We start from the raw sequence: 15,165 nt of genomic DNA on the forward strand, positions 1-15,165 counted from the left end.
ATTATCTGCCAACAAAAATCACATATTGCATAATTTAAACTTAACTTTTCTGTAACTTTTCTGTTAAAAAATAAAATAAGATTTTAAAACTTTCTCTTCTGCAGCCGCTGACAGGCCTCCAGTCTAATGGTCCAGGGCTTCATTATAGAGTAATGTGGAGGCAGAAGGCAATGGAAAGCGATTGGACCTCAGTGACTGTGGCCAACAACTCCAAGTTTGTTGTTTCTGGAACGCCCACATTTGTTCCCTATGAACTAAAAGTTCAGGCTGTGAACGACCACGGAGCTGGACCTGAGCCTGCTATTGCCCACGGCTTCTCAGGAGAGGACTGTGAGTTAGACTGAGTCTTTGGATTGTGTGCAAGAGCCTGGGTTGACGCATTTGGCGGTGTAACATGTAACATTTACTCAGTATGTTTACTTTTGTATTTAGCTGTTGTTGTGTTCCTTGTCTGTTGTACAGTGCCTGCAGCAGCTCCAGAAAATGTTCAGGCTGTGGTGCTGAACAGCACTCTGGCAGAGGTGCACTGGGATCATGTGCCTCACAGATTAATCCGGGGACACCTCAAAGGTTATAAGGTGCAGTAAGATAGACTACACGCAGTGTAAGATGTACACCACCCATAACACACACACAGACGCCCTCAATGCTCACTGCATGTGAACTGCATCTCGTAGGTGTACTACTGGAGAGAGCGCAGCCTCCACAAACACAACCCCTATCATATGGAGAAGCTGATCCTGACCTTCAGTGGGAACCACAGCCACGGCCTGCTGCCTGGTCTGCACCCCTTCAGTCTCTACTCCTTCAACGTAAGAGTTTATAATGGCAGAGGAGAAGGCCCCCCTAGCCCCACCCAGCAGTTTGAGACACCCGAGGGAGGTAAGAGAAGACATGCTCTCCCTTTATGTTGTTTGTGTCATGTCACATTATGAATTGTTGACAAATACAAAATGAAGATCATTTTCCATCTATGGCTCCTACTCTTCAGTGATGTTGAAAACACTATAAAACCCTTGTAACAGTTCATGTTATGGATTAAACACTGGACAAGTGAATTCAGTTTTAAAATGCATCCTGATGCTCAGTTATTAATAAATGATAGACCCCCGCTGAAAATGATTGAAGGCATATAAAAGTGCCCTGCTTTGAATAATAATTTGTATCCAATATGGTTTTTACACAAACAAAAATCAATAAGTAGAAATTTCATCTACTTTTTCTCCTTGATTAAAAAAAATCCAGAATCCATGAATATATAAATATTTTTCATTTCAAAAGTTGCATTGCAGGACACAAGATGTCTCCTACTTCACTGAGAAGTTTGTTCTCAGTGTGTGTGTGTGTGTGTGTGTGCTGCAGGTTTCTATGCATCATATGTTATTATGTGAATTTTTGAGTGGAGGGCGACTTTAGGTATTTACATTCTGCATAAAGTGAAACCCTGAAAACCTTGCTTCACATCTTGCGTCTCTTCGATCAATCATTTAAATATTTATTACTGTGGAACCCTCTTTAGCTTTACTTTGATGAGCTCGGGCAAGGTTTCATGACCTATGTTTTTTTCCACAGTGCCTGGGGCTCCTACTTCCCTGGTAGTCACCAACTCAAACCCGGACTCTTTAACCCTTGAATGGAGTCCTCCTCATGATCGTAATGGACGCATCACTGGCTACACCCTCAAATATCAGCCAGGTGAGGCTTTTACAGTAATGAGTCATAGCAGTGGGCATCAGTGAGCCCAGTGTTTAATGTCACCGTCTGTCATGTAGTTTGTAGTTTTGTCATTCTTTTTCATGTCTTGTACTGCCATCCTGTTCAAAGTCAGATTATGAGACAGAAAGGAATAACGATGAAGGGTTAGAAAAGTCTAAGATCATTTCAAAGTTATTTTGCCTAAATTACAGCAACACAAATTAACAAGTCAACTTTTGTCACTCCCACCTTCTATTCCTGAACCCTACACCTCTGTGCTCCAAATGCTTTCATTTCCACCTTTCTCATTATTGACACTCCCACCCCATCTACGACCCCCCTCCTCCTCTTACTTCCATTCAACTTACCTTTACTACTTCCACCCCCTTCCATCCCATTATTCTTGTCACCCAACCTCCATCCCTGTAGTCAATAACTCCAATGAGCTGGGCCCAGTGGAGGAGCTGGCCCTGCTCGCCAATGAGACCTCAGTCACTTTGCCCAACCTCAAGTACAGCACACGCTACAAGTTTTATTTGAATGCGAAAACAGTCAGGGGAGCAGGCCCAGCCATTTCTCAGGAAGAGTCCACCGTCATGGATGAAGGTAAGTCAACAAAAGTAGATGACTAAAAGAAAATGATCTAAACAGTATTCATGTTTCTGCAGCTGGAAGGCTAGAGGAATATTAAGGTGATTTATGATTTTTATAAAATTCCGGTAAGAGGATCCAAACTTTGCATGAAGCTACAGATCATGTGTTTGATTCACACTGAAGTCCAGCAAGATGAAAGCACATCACAGAACGTTTCAATACACCATACTTTATTTAATGTTTTCCACTATCTCACCTTCATCAGGGGGGTTGACGAAAGAAATGTTGGCTTTAATATTGTATGTTTTGTTTTTATGGCTATTTATATTTCTCTTGGAAATTTTAGTATCCATTGGGGCTTTTGTAAAAAAATATTTTTTAAAAGATGATGGTAAAATCTAATGAAGGCCAAAAACATTACATAAATGAAGTGTGGTGTCATAGAGAAGAGTTGTGGCTTGTGTTGTAATTTTCACACCGGGCCTCAACTTCACTGTGTTTGTTTACATTGACAAACATTCCTCCAGACACTGAAATGTTGTTTATTGTAAAGCGCAGTGTTCTGATGTTGAGTGTTCTCTGTAAAGTAGTGTGGAAACGACTATTTGATTTATCCATTAGTTAACAAAAAAATCAACAAGATCACAACAATTTAGAATTTTTTTTTGCCAAACATGCCACACACTTCTCAGATGTCTTTTATCTGTTTTATATTGAATATTGTGTAGTTTTGGACTGCCAGACACAATAAGCAATTTAAAGGGCTGGGGCAAAATGATGATGGGCATTTCTCACTATTTTTTGACATTTTTTACACCAAACAATTAATTGAATATTGAAAAAATAATTGCAATGCTTGCAATTATTTTGATCATGAAAATAATTGTTAGTTGTAACCTTAATGTTGAGTCAGATTATTGTTTTGTGACCTGTGTATGTGAAATGTTCAGTGTAACACACATTATTCCACAGCACTTTTATTATATTTTTTAGTATTTTACACAGCATGTTATCATAGGTTCTTCATCCATGTCCATGTTAAGTGGAACATGCGTGTGGTCCGGTTGCATTACTATAAAAGGTGACCCATGCTGGTATGAAACCTCAGACTGATCATCTTACATTTAATTCACTCTTGCATTACACAGCATGACCACCTGAACGTCTCACTGTCCTGTTGTTTCTCTGTGTCGAAAACCCAGCTCCAAAACCCCGCCACGAGCATGCACTCCTTACGATTTGAGCAATCCCCCCCCCCCACTTCTTTCAAATTCTGCTGCCCACCAAAATGCTTCACTGAGTTCAAAGCTGGGGAAGTTCAAAGCCACAAAGAAAAAGATGTGACGTGTGCCTTTTTAATGTCATGTGATAAAACTACACAAGTCTTTTCAAAGCGCTTGGCTGCATTTTTTTTTGAAGCGCTTTTCGCAACTTTGACCCCTTGTCACTTCTTCCGTTTTGGCCCCTGGTGATGCTTCCAGCTGCATGGCAAAGCTTTGCTTGGCATGCCGGTGAATTGTGTGCAGTGTGTATAATGACTTCAGCGTCTGTCGTGTCCCTGCCTGTGGAAAGTGTTTGTGTCTCTGTTTGTGTCTGGTGTGTGTTGCGATCTTTACCCCTTTCCATGTAGTTTACAGGAAATACCCAAATGTCTCATCCCATAGCATGGTGTCCCCCATGCCGTCTGCCCCATGAGGGTACAGATAGTGCTGTGATCATAGTGCGCTACATGTCTAATTTGTCACATGATCAGCTTTGTGCATTCCTTTCTTTGTCGGTTTAGTGTCCTGATTTGAAATTGCTTGTGTAAGGCTATGAGGGTCTAGATTCAGTTATGCTAATAGCACATAATGAAACTATAATTAAATCAAAGCTTGTAATTGGCAGTTATTGGATTGTCCTTTGACCAACAGACCTATCTTGATGGTTGTCTTCTCTCTTGTGTGCTCAGCACGGCCTGTGAGTCCTTTTGGGAACGTTAGCTCCTCGGTCGGAGAGGATGGGGCCCTGATCAGTTGGGAGTACTGGGGCCCGGAGAAAAACGTTTATGTAGAATACATAGTGCAAAACAGTAAGCAAGGCATCTTTGTTTGTGTCAGTTCTACACATAGGTGGCAAGAGATCCCTACTTCATTATTGGCTTGTGCAGGTGAATAGAAATATTGGCAGTCATGTTGCCGCTGGCTTCTGCCAATGTGGACCCAGATGTGATAAACAAGGCTGCCTGTGATTGGATTGCTAATTAGCCAGTGCTGTTATTGACTAGAGTTGCGTGCAATTCCCATGACAATCTCGTTGGAACTTACACAGATAAACTTCATAAAAAGCAGCACAAACATTCTTGTTATGCCAATTGATTTTGCCTGAAGTGCTCTCCATTGTTTTTATCCACCTGCAGCGAAGATGACAAGAACCATGTTGTTGTAGTATGGCTCTCTCACACCTACTGCTTCATGGATTAAATTAGGGAAATATCATGATCATAGATCCTAGTAATTTAGAAAATGTCATCATCAGAAACATAATCTTGTTATCATTAGTCAGACACATTTCATATTTAGATCCTCACCACATCGCATTTACTGTGGGGGACCCTGAGGGCTCAACCCACTGCCACTTAAGAAAACACATGCAAACAGACAAAAGCAATTGAAGAAAACATCACCAATTTGACACCACATGTGCAGTGTTCAGAAAACAAGAATACAGCCATGCTAGCAGCTCTGTGAGGCTGTAATAATAGGCACTAATAGTTACTTTGAGCCAAATGCTAACATTAGCATGCAAACATGTTCACAATGACCATGCTAACTTACTATTGTTTAGCAGGTATAATATATGTTCACCATCCTAGTTTAGCATGTTAGCATGCTGACATTTGCTAATAAGCGCCAAACACAAAGTACACTTGAGGTTGACGGGATTGTCATTAGTCTTGATATTGGCGCTAGATGAAAAGTCAGAGGATCAGTAAAGTTATTATTTCATGTTGAAGTGGACATGAATGTGTTTACCAAAATTAATGGCAATCCATCCCTCAGTTGTCAAGGCATTTCACTAAAAATCATCTCAGGGTTTTGCCAGAGGAAAAGTGAGGTGATTGCCAACGACAGTAGGAATAATCCTCTGGGGACCATGAATGCAAAATTTCATAGCAGTCCATCCAGTTTTTTTTAACGTATTTCAGTCTGGAAAGTGGTGGACTGACATTACTATCCTCAGAGCCATGTTGTGTGGCATGGCTAAAAATGCTGCAAACTGCTGAGAAAACAACAAAGTAACTGAACACAACAGAGAGTAGTTACACAACAGCGTGTTTCCAGGGGACAATAAATCACTTTTTATTATCCCATAGAAACTTATTAAACCTACTACTAGTACTTAAAACTGTTGTTTCGTAACCATATGAAACGTTGCAATGTAGCCGTTGGGTTTCTGTAATTGGTTGTGTTTTCTCACTTTGCACAATGTTTTTTCTAAATGCTACATGTGCTGTCACATGTGCTGTCAAGTTGGTGTTGTAGTTGGTTGTGCATTCAGGGCCTCTGTAGCAACTCATTAATAGACTAAATTACTTATTGAACTGTTTAAATCTAATATAGTTAGCATCGCCTGTAGCGTAATTCCATGCCAGTAGATGTTTTTTTTTTTTTTATCAACCAACCGGCTCTCATGATGTCATGACCTCCATGGTCCATTTGAAGTTGTGTTCGCTCCATCAAACATACCTCTCTTCATGACCGTCCCTCCTGCAGGTGAAGGTGAAGAGGAATGGCAGAAAGAGCTTGTGAACGGCTCTCAGAACGTTATGCTGAAGGGCTTAAAGGGGGGCCTCGCCTATAGGGTGCGTTTGGTGGCCAAAGGTCACCACGACCAGCCGCTCCACCACTCTGAGGAGCTATTGGTCACGGTACCAGGTGAGGCAGTTCCTGGGCGGTCGCCTCCACCTTGGCCTGGCCTGGCCTGGCCTGGCCTCGCACTGTGTCGTGTGTAGAATGTGTAGTAGTTTGTGCCGTTGAGTAACTATAACCCAGTCAAGCATGGGTTTAACAGATATACTGTGGTCACTCTGTATGCAAGGCATGTACTGTAGTGATATAGAGACAGCGTATAACAGCGTGCATGATTGTTTGGTTCAATTTCAGCCTAACAAAGTCAGTCCTGTAGACTTGGTCATTAGAAAAGTGGATATCATTCTAATATAGAAGTTAAATATATGTTGTTACAATATCCAACCTAATATCACTCAGTGAACCTACCTATATATGTGTTTGTGTGTAATTGTGATTGTATGTGTATGTATGCGTGTATCTGTGGCAGTCTTTGTGTGCACTTGTGAGACAAAGATTGATCTCCTGCATTTAGTACTAATGTGGTTTCAATTACTTCAAGTCACCCTTAGCTTAATTTGGAGATTTCTAACTCGTCTAACATGAAAGTTGTCTTTTTTTGTAACAATAAGCAATCATGGTCCAACCATGAACAGAAATATCTAACTAGTACTAAGAGAATGCTAAAAGACCTTTAACGCTGACTTATTACACCTGTTACATGTTTGTTTTAACACATTAGTGTGGATAATTGTTCCTTGGTCTTTCCTTTCCAACGGAGAAAAGATAGTCCAGCCATAAATTTTAAGTGTTCCTCTCCTCCTCTGGCCAGCTGTGGCCAGCAGACAGGTGGACATCGCCACTCAGGGATGGTTCATTGGCCTCATGTGTGCCATCGCTCTGCTCATCCTGATCCTCCTCATTATCTGCTTCATCCAGAGGAATAAAGGAGGGAAATACCCAGGTGAGCACCACCATGGACACACTCATATATAAACCCACTCTATAATTCTTTATTTGCTGGCATTCAGTTACATTTAATAGGATTTTAGGATTAGATTTTGTTTTGTTTTTGAACTAAAAGTCAAATATTTATTTTGTTGTAACAAGATATTTCTCGGGTTGTATAGACACAGTTGTTTTCATTTTCACCACAAACACCTGAGACTTTTCTCAGTGTAAAGATAACCTCTTTATCTTGTTATATTACAAAACTTTCTTATCACACAAAATTAATATATACAAAAATGTTCCATTAAATGACATTAAAGCAGAGAACTTTTCACATTAAAACAACATATGGAATTCAATCATGTTGATCTATTTGAAATAATAAAAGGATTTATGATATTTTGACAATCTTTTGTGATTTAAAAAGAAAAAGTGATATGTTGTCATTACAAATTTCTTAGTAAAACAATACATTGTGTAGTAAGAACAAGATTTTTATTTAAAACAAGAAATTGTTCTTGTAATAACAAGAAACTAAACAAATATTTTGTCATGGAGGCAGCAATACTCTGCTGTAGTCATTTCAGTCATATTCAATCTGAAGACTGAACATACACCCTCACAGGTTACTCTGCTTCATAAGCTGGTTTGTTTAAATTGGCTCCTCTTTTCTCACCAGTCAAAGAGAAGGAGGACGCACACACAGACCCAGAGTTCCAGCCCATGAAAGAAGACGACTGCACTTTTGGGGAATACAGGTGAGAGAAAGTGCTCCGGCCTCTGGAGTCCCCAGAGCCAATTTTACCCATCAACCCCTGCCCCGTCCCTGCTTGTGCCCAGATCTGCTCTCTCTGGCAGGGCTGGAGCTCTGCACTCCCTCCCTCCTCTCAACCCTTACAGCTGACCAATAAATGATCCAGGATCACCAGTTACAGAATTTCAAAATAAGAAGAAGTCCCCCCACCCACCCACCCTGATTTGAACTTCTACCACCGTGAAGCACAAGATTTTTATTTTTTTTTTCTCCTGGGTTTTGGGACGTCCTGGATGCTACTTGTGTTGGACTCTGTATTGTATGTGCTTGATATGACATTGTGGTGTCATTTGAGAAGCAGGATTCTTCAGGTTCAAGGGATTTAGGGGTTTGGGTGTTTTAAAACTTCAAATAAGACAGTCAGGAAAAAAAAATAAGCTAGATTCATTTGCATCACATACTAAAATGACCCTAAGCATCAAATCCCTCTCCAACTAATAAGCTACTCATAATACATTGTGTGTACAGTATATATAGTATTAACACTTTGCCTAGTGTATTGCTACTGACATACACAACCCGAGAGGATTGAAAATCATTGAAACTATCATTCCTGCTAACTTACAGCAGTTACCCAGCTATGCTTGTTAGCATCCTCTTCTTAGGCTGCTTCTCCAATCGCACGCAGAATAAAGAAAAATGAAGCACTTTACTTCTGTATAGCTAGCATTTTTGAATATTGTTTTTATATAAGTCGATTTATAAGATGTCTTGCTTTTATATTTTATATTCCTTTTTGTATTATGTATACATAAATCTATTCTATGGATTTTTTGCTGTGATAAATACATATCGATATATACAGTATACAAAATATGTGATATGCATGGTGTGAAGATCTGATATATGAAAATCTGCTCTAGGCAATAATGTGTTGAATGGAATTATTGGTCATATATAGATATACAGTATATAGATGCATATGGATCTACTATGAAATTATCAGCATGTTTGAGGGAAGCAGTCATCACTGAGCTAGTTAATGCTGTTTATAATAGGCCAGACGCCAGTCTTTAATAGTAATAATTCTTAAAGGAGGATCTTGCTGATATTCTACATTTTATTATCGTCAAAAAATGCAATGAAAAAACCAAAACCAACAATGTGTAAGTCTGTTTCTCAGTACATCTACTGAAGACTTAAATCTATTGATTTTTTAAAGCTAAATAATTTCCTAAAACAGCTGGGGACTGTAGTTTTTGGTAATAAAAAGGGTAAATTGTATATTTATTGGGGACTATTTTCTGCAGCAGATTTGTTACACTTGTAAGTATTTACAGAAGCAGGATGGTGTATGGGGAAGTGACTAAAAATAAACTACAGCGCCTATAATGAAGGAACATGTCTCCCGGCGCAACAGTGTGGTTTATCCATGTGTTATTAATAGCTTTTGAACAATAATGGAGCTCTATGTGACAGAGGAATGAGATATATCAGACTTAGACAAGCAATCAATACTTGTTAGTATAATTAATTAATTGTTTGTTTGTTGTTTTCTTTTCATGGGATTTTATGACATTAAGAAAAATGTAGAATATCATGAAACTTATCATAGTTTGGGAAGATAAGAAAAAGGGCCTTTTACACCACAAGAAAACTTCTCCGATGGACATCAGAGAACACAGTAGACAATAAATCACAAGGCAAAGTGTACAAATATTATAGTGCCTTTGTGAGAGTATAATTTATATCCATGCTGTTTCATTAGGCTCAGCTGGAACCTTACAGTATGTCAATAAAGGCATCACTAAACTCAACTGAGCTGTTCTTGTTTGACTGCAGGAGAGCTTACTGTCAGTTCAGGACTGTACATGTACACGGCATACGTGCCTGTCCAAGCGCCACACTCGCATCAAATCTTTTTAAAGTGTGTGCATAGTGCAATCATGTCTAGGAGTGACTGTTGTGTTGTGCGGGATCTCAGCTGGATCTCCTCATCCGAACCCAGGGGTGTAGGTCTCAGGAAAGGTAAGGGTGATGGTGGTGTGTGAGGGGAGGGGGGGGGGGGGGGGGGGGGGGGGGGGTCATTGTTCTGCAAGTCTAGCATGTGAGGAGGGTGAAGTGGATAGTCGAGTCACTGTGGAGAAAAATGCTCGCTGTATACACATCCCAGGTTTTCACGGCTGTCATCAAGTTTAATATCTGGTCATAAAGCCTTCATCATGTACAGTGAAATCTTTGAAGTCATTGATCTGTGGCTTTACTGTGCTAGTTTTTTTTTCCTGAAAATGCTTTTGCATATTGATCTATTATATTCAGATGTAAGAACATTCCAGCATTATGATGGCTTTGTGATCTTAGCCCATTGATATTCAACTCATGGATGTGGAATGTTTTCAACTATCTGAAATCCAAAGAAAACTTTCTTTGCAGATTTTTCATGCATTTTGCCAATTTGTGATTATTATCATGCTTGCCTTGGGGGATGTTTGGCTGAAACTTTGCTTTCCAAGTTTTACTCATACCATTGCCTTGGATTTTTCTGTTTTTCATCACAACCTCTGTCTTCGGGTGGTGGTGGGGGGTGGGTAGTAATGCTTTTGTCAAACAACACATTTACCACTTCATTTTTTGGTTTCAGGGGGAATTTGAACAGGGTATGGTTGCTTGAGCTTTATTCCCCTGTTGCCTGATGGAAACCAACTAATCATTCATAGCTGCCGTTTTTTAGACATGGAGCAAGACAAATTCAAATTTGCTTCCTAGGCTGTGGGCAGAAATGTTCACTGTTGCATATTAATGAGTGCTGCTGTTTAGTTTATTAAAAAGTAAAGAAATATGTCAACTTATTCTCAATATGTAAAAAACTTTACCGCGACCTGCCACATTTACAGTAGGTGGTGGTAAAAGTGACCATTGGCTGTCCAGTGCTCCATCTAAAAAAGTGACCACTAATCTCCTTGTTGCATCTGTCACATCATCTCACCTGTAACACCTGCATGTTATTTTCTCCTTCAGTGACAATGAGGACCATAAACCATTAAAAGGGAGCCGCACACCGTCTAATGGGACGGTTAAGAGAGACGACAGTGACGACAGTTTAGTTGACTACGGGGAAGGAGGAGACGGACAGTTCAACGAGGATGGCTCGTTTATCGGCCAGTATAGCGGAAAGAGTGCCAGCAGGGACACTGCTGAGGGCCACGAGAGCTCGGAGGCCCCGTCTCCTATTAATGCCATGAACTCCTTGAACTCGTTTGTGTAGCCGATCTGTCCTCACAGACCAGCATGAGGCGCTGCACTGACTGCTCAATCCCCTACATCTCTCTTTAGAGGGCTGTCCCAACACCGCATGGCTTTATGATCACACATCCATCCCCAGTGCCACACATGACACATTAAACACACACAACTCATCAAAGACATTTTTTTTTTCACTTGGAAATCTTTATGGAGAGGCTTGGAAACCCATAGCTCATTATACAGGCAGTAGCTCAACCGGTCCTATGATTTTAACAGTGCATGAAATATCTGATATTACCTAAATCCATATATAAATTAACACTTTGATATTAACTAGTGTTGCATTCTTGCTGTACCAGGAATCTCTTACGGACTATGCAGTGCTCGTCTGAACTATACTTGTTTTTGTTATCAGTTATTATATTATCTACTATGTTCAAATAGTAATCAGTGTCTACAGTAAATCACTATACTCCATGTTTTTTTTTTCCAACACAGAAGCTTGTACAGGAATCTGTATTTAATAATGTAATTAATTCATGTAATTCCATCATGCATTTACAGTGGGCAATGCAGATCATGTATAGTGTGTGTATATATATACATATATATATATAAATATAAAGTGAACTATCTGTAAACTGAATATTAGGAGCAGTGCACACAGCTTGCTTGAGATCGCTGCATTGACACATCTGCATCTGTCACCACTCTGTTGAATGGTCCATCTGCACCTATGGAAGAGGAAGCTGAAATGCTGCATGGCATGTCAAATGACCTTTGCCCTGCATGTGACCTCCGCTTATTGAGCTTGATCTGAGGGCCGGTGGGAAACGCTGAGGGTATGACAGCCTCTCGTCTCAGTCCCTGCAGTGCTCCTTCAGCAGGTAGTGCCTTTTACTTCAAAACCACCACTCAATTCTGAAGTCTCTTTCCAGAGTTCAGTGACTGGAACAGAGACAGTAGTAGGACTGCAGAAGTCATATCCAAGGATGGATAAGATAAGCTTGAGAAGAAGACCCTGTGGAGGGAGGAATAATTCATATACTCTTCTTCACATCTTTTTTTTTTAAAGACTCCTCCCAATGCCTTGAGACACTGGATTGGCTTTGATTCCTCCAAGAAGCTAAACGTAGCCACATTGGATCAGGCTAAAACATTAAAACCATTTCTGGTACATAAACTCTGCAGTCAGTATGTACAGTACCTGATTGTATTTCTGCAGTGTGTGAATGTATGGATATCTGAGTGTATAGGTGTGTGCGTGCGTGTGTGTGTGTGTGTGTGCGTGCGCATGCGTGCGTGTGTGTGTGTGTGTGCAGATACAGTACATTATTCAATTCCCATTAGGCAAAAAAATGTTCATTTGTACTAACTACACTTGAGGGCCTTTGGATGGGATCAAGATTTCTTTTCTCTTAACTTGCATCAAGTTTTATTTTTTTTTAAAGACGTGTAGAGTATTTGTTGAATTTGTAAATACCTTAATTGATTGTACAGGGACAAGCAGCTTCTGAAGCAGCCTAAAGAGGCAATATTGTGCATGATATGGTTTAACTTGTTGATAGGACTGTATTAAATATAGATTACTTGTAGAAAATATCTATATTCATTTTTTTTTCCTTGCTGTGCACAATGTATATTGTACTGTAACTAACTGTATCGAAAAGTGCATATGAATTTGAATTCAGATTGTTTTCTGATTTGCTTGTCAGCGAGTTCTATAACTTTGGTATTGTACAACAACCTTTAGGGTGTAGGGACAATATTAATTGATGCAAAGAATGATATTACTCTGATTTGTACTGGTTCTACGCAGTCCCAGTATACTGCCAAAATGATGCTCTTTTCTGACAGTATTGCAAAGGGTTTTGTATTTAAGAAACAGATTTCTACTAACAGATACTTTCTTTGTCTCTATTTAAGTTTATCCTTTTAGTGCAAGTATGATATTCAAGCTACTGGAAATATAATGAATGAATAAATAATTATCTGCTTTACTTTCAGCTTTCAGACTCTTCTGTCATTGCTGGCTATCTAAATAACTTATAAAAACCCTGTTATTCGGGTATGCTCAATGCTACATAATGTAACCACAAATTACTCATTATCTAACAAAACATTATATCACACAATAAAGATGTATGCTACACTTCACTATGGCCAATTCTGCCACAATAGAAATGAAAACAATTTGCACCTTTATATGTATATGTTTGTTGGTGGGTATTTGTGTGTGGGTGTGTGTGCATGTGTGTGTCAACAAGTAAAAGTCTTGCATTTGGAACCCCATTTAGGTAAATGTACAGAAGTATTTTCAACTAAATGTACGTAAAGTATCAAAATTAAAAGTGTTCTGGGGGCCAGGCCTCTTCCAAAGGCTCCCAAGATAAATTAGGGGATCATGAGATGATTAATGAGGTAGGACAGAAGAGTAAAAGAATTTCTGCTACACATATTTGTTGTCATTTTTTTTGTTGCTATATTCTCTCTGGCTTTAGTCTTACCTCTTTATGCCTGAAACAGTTCTTGCAATCAAACTATCTGAGAGGTTCAGAGGCGAAATCTTTCTTTGGTGGGGCTGCTAAAAACTCAGACACCCAAACAAATAGACACTGCTGTTTCTCTTTAACAGTGTGTTGTATTGTACAATATTTTCTTCTGAATTGTAGAGTAGGGTTTAAGTAGCAAGAATTAAAATACTCAGGTGAAGTACAAGTAACTCAAAATTGTACTTAAGCTCAGTACATCAGAAAGCAACTTTCCACCTCTCTGTGTGTGTGTGTGTGTGTGTGTGTGTGTGTGTGTGTGTGTGTGTGTGTGTGTGTGTGTGTATCTGTTGGCACTGGACCAATACCCCCTCCTGTTGCACATGCCTGAATTATATTCAGAGATATGGACCTGCAGTAAATTGAGCTAATGATTTCAGTCCTCCAAAACCTCAGAAAATTACAGGTGCAGGTTAAGACCAATGTACAAATGAACAGTCAATTGTACAGTGAGCAGTAACACCACCCTATACAGTGAACAGAAGCTGGGGGGAATGAATATGGCTGCATTCACCTGCCTCAATCTCCTTAGTGTGAAGCAGCTATGGAAAGACCTTATGGAACACAACAGTTGGGCTCCATCTTTTTTTGGCGCTCACTTGTGGCACTTCCACTTCCATTACAGTCATATTGTCAGGGTAATAGCGAGAGAGCAGCCCGCCATCTGGTGCATTATCACACAGCAATGGTGTCAGGAAGTGAGGAAGTCTGGTATCTGGTGTCTTGGAAATACTCTCTCTCCCTCTGGCAAGGACTCTTCCTTCTGTTCTTTCAGGTACACTGATTCTTTTTCCAGCATGAAGTTGTTTGGGGTTTATTTCACAGAATTGTTTGCAGTTAAAAACAGCAGTGATAAAAACTGGATTGTTTCTCCACATATTTATGAATTGGGAGTTGATGTTTTTTTTTTCTTTTCCATAATGAAGCCAGGAGAGTTTTATGAAGGATGAGTGCTCTGCAGCTGGCTGGAATAATGTCTGTATTACTTCATCCAAAACAAATGACTCTCCCTCTCAGCAGCAATGATTTCAAAGACCTGATGACCTTCAGCTACTGGGTGATGATTCATCACTTTGTTTTTGACAGATTTCCCTCTTGACTTTACTGCCACCTAGTGATAAGAGGCAATTACACTGATGATTGAAATAAGCAACAGGCTTTTAAAAACACTGAATCTAAGATGTCATGCAAAGAGCATGATTCAAACTGTTAATAAAATTGGTTATCGACAATTCTATTATTAAATATTTCAGAGAGAATGGATGAAAATATCCTCTAGTTGTTTTAAAGTACTGTATTCAAATCACAATATGCTGAATTGCCTTACATTTTAGCTGACCCTCTATAAGCCTATGAATTTGTTTGGCCTTCTGTTGACATCCCGTCCTCGAATACAAAGGCTTCCTGTAAGAGGCTTAGCTATTCAGTTTCATGGCAACAGAATCACATTATTTGTCCCTTGATTGGTGATCATTGCCACCAAACAAGCAGCTGCCCCATTACCCTCCTGACACTCATCCACCCACCTTCCAGTTGCTCTGCTCTGACC

General features: G+C 39.7%; 1 protein-coding gene across 11 annotated transcripts in view; it reads left to right on the top strand.

Moving 5' to 3' along the window:
- LOC111229893 (neuronal cell adhesion molecule-like) overlaps positions 1-13,180 on the top strand; it is a 44,506-nt gene extending 31,326 nt beyond the window's left edge. For 6 of the 11 annotated variants that reach the window (XM_022756403.1, XM_022756406.1, XM_022756408.1 and 3 more), the window contains 10 exons: positions 105-330; positions 463-578; positions 678-882; positions 1,573-1,695; positions 2,125-2,301; positions 4,241-4,360; positions 6,045-6,206; positions 6,952-7,083; positions 7,750-7,828; positions 10,843-13,180. In XM_022756403.1, the coding sequence (XP_022612124.1) occupies positions 105-330; positions 463-578; positions 678-882; positions 1,573-1,695; positions 2,125-2,301; positions 4,241-4,360; positions 6,045-6,206; positions 6,952-7,083; positions 7,750-7,828; positions 10,843-11,089 (1,587 nt within the window). In that variant the 3' untranslated portion in view covers positions 11,090-13,180. The remainder of the gene's footprint in view (positions 1-104; positions 331-462; positions 579-677; positions 883-1,572; positions 1,696-2,124; positions 2,302-4,240; positions 4,361-6,044; positions 6,207-6,951; positions 7,084-7,749; positions 7,829-10,842) is intronic. The other 5 variants (XM_022756412.1, XM_022756414.1, XM_022756413.1 and 2 more) reach the window with 3 other exon arrangements.
- Positions 13,181-15,165: the final 1,985 nt, after the last annotated feature.

Source organism: Seriola dumerili, unplaced genomic scaffold (genome assembly GCF_002260705.1).
Source record: "Seriola dumerili isolate Sdu_G_001 unplaced genomic scaffold, Sdu_1.0 BDQW01000242.1, whole genome shotgun sequence".
Taxonomy (NCBI): domain Eukaryota; kingdom Metazoa; phylum Chordata; class Actinopteri; order Carangiformes; family Carangidae; genus Seriola; species Seriola dumerili.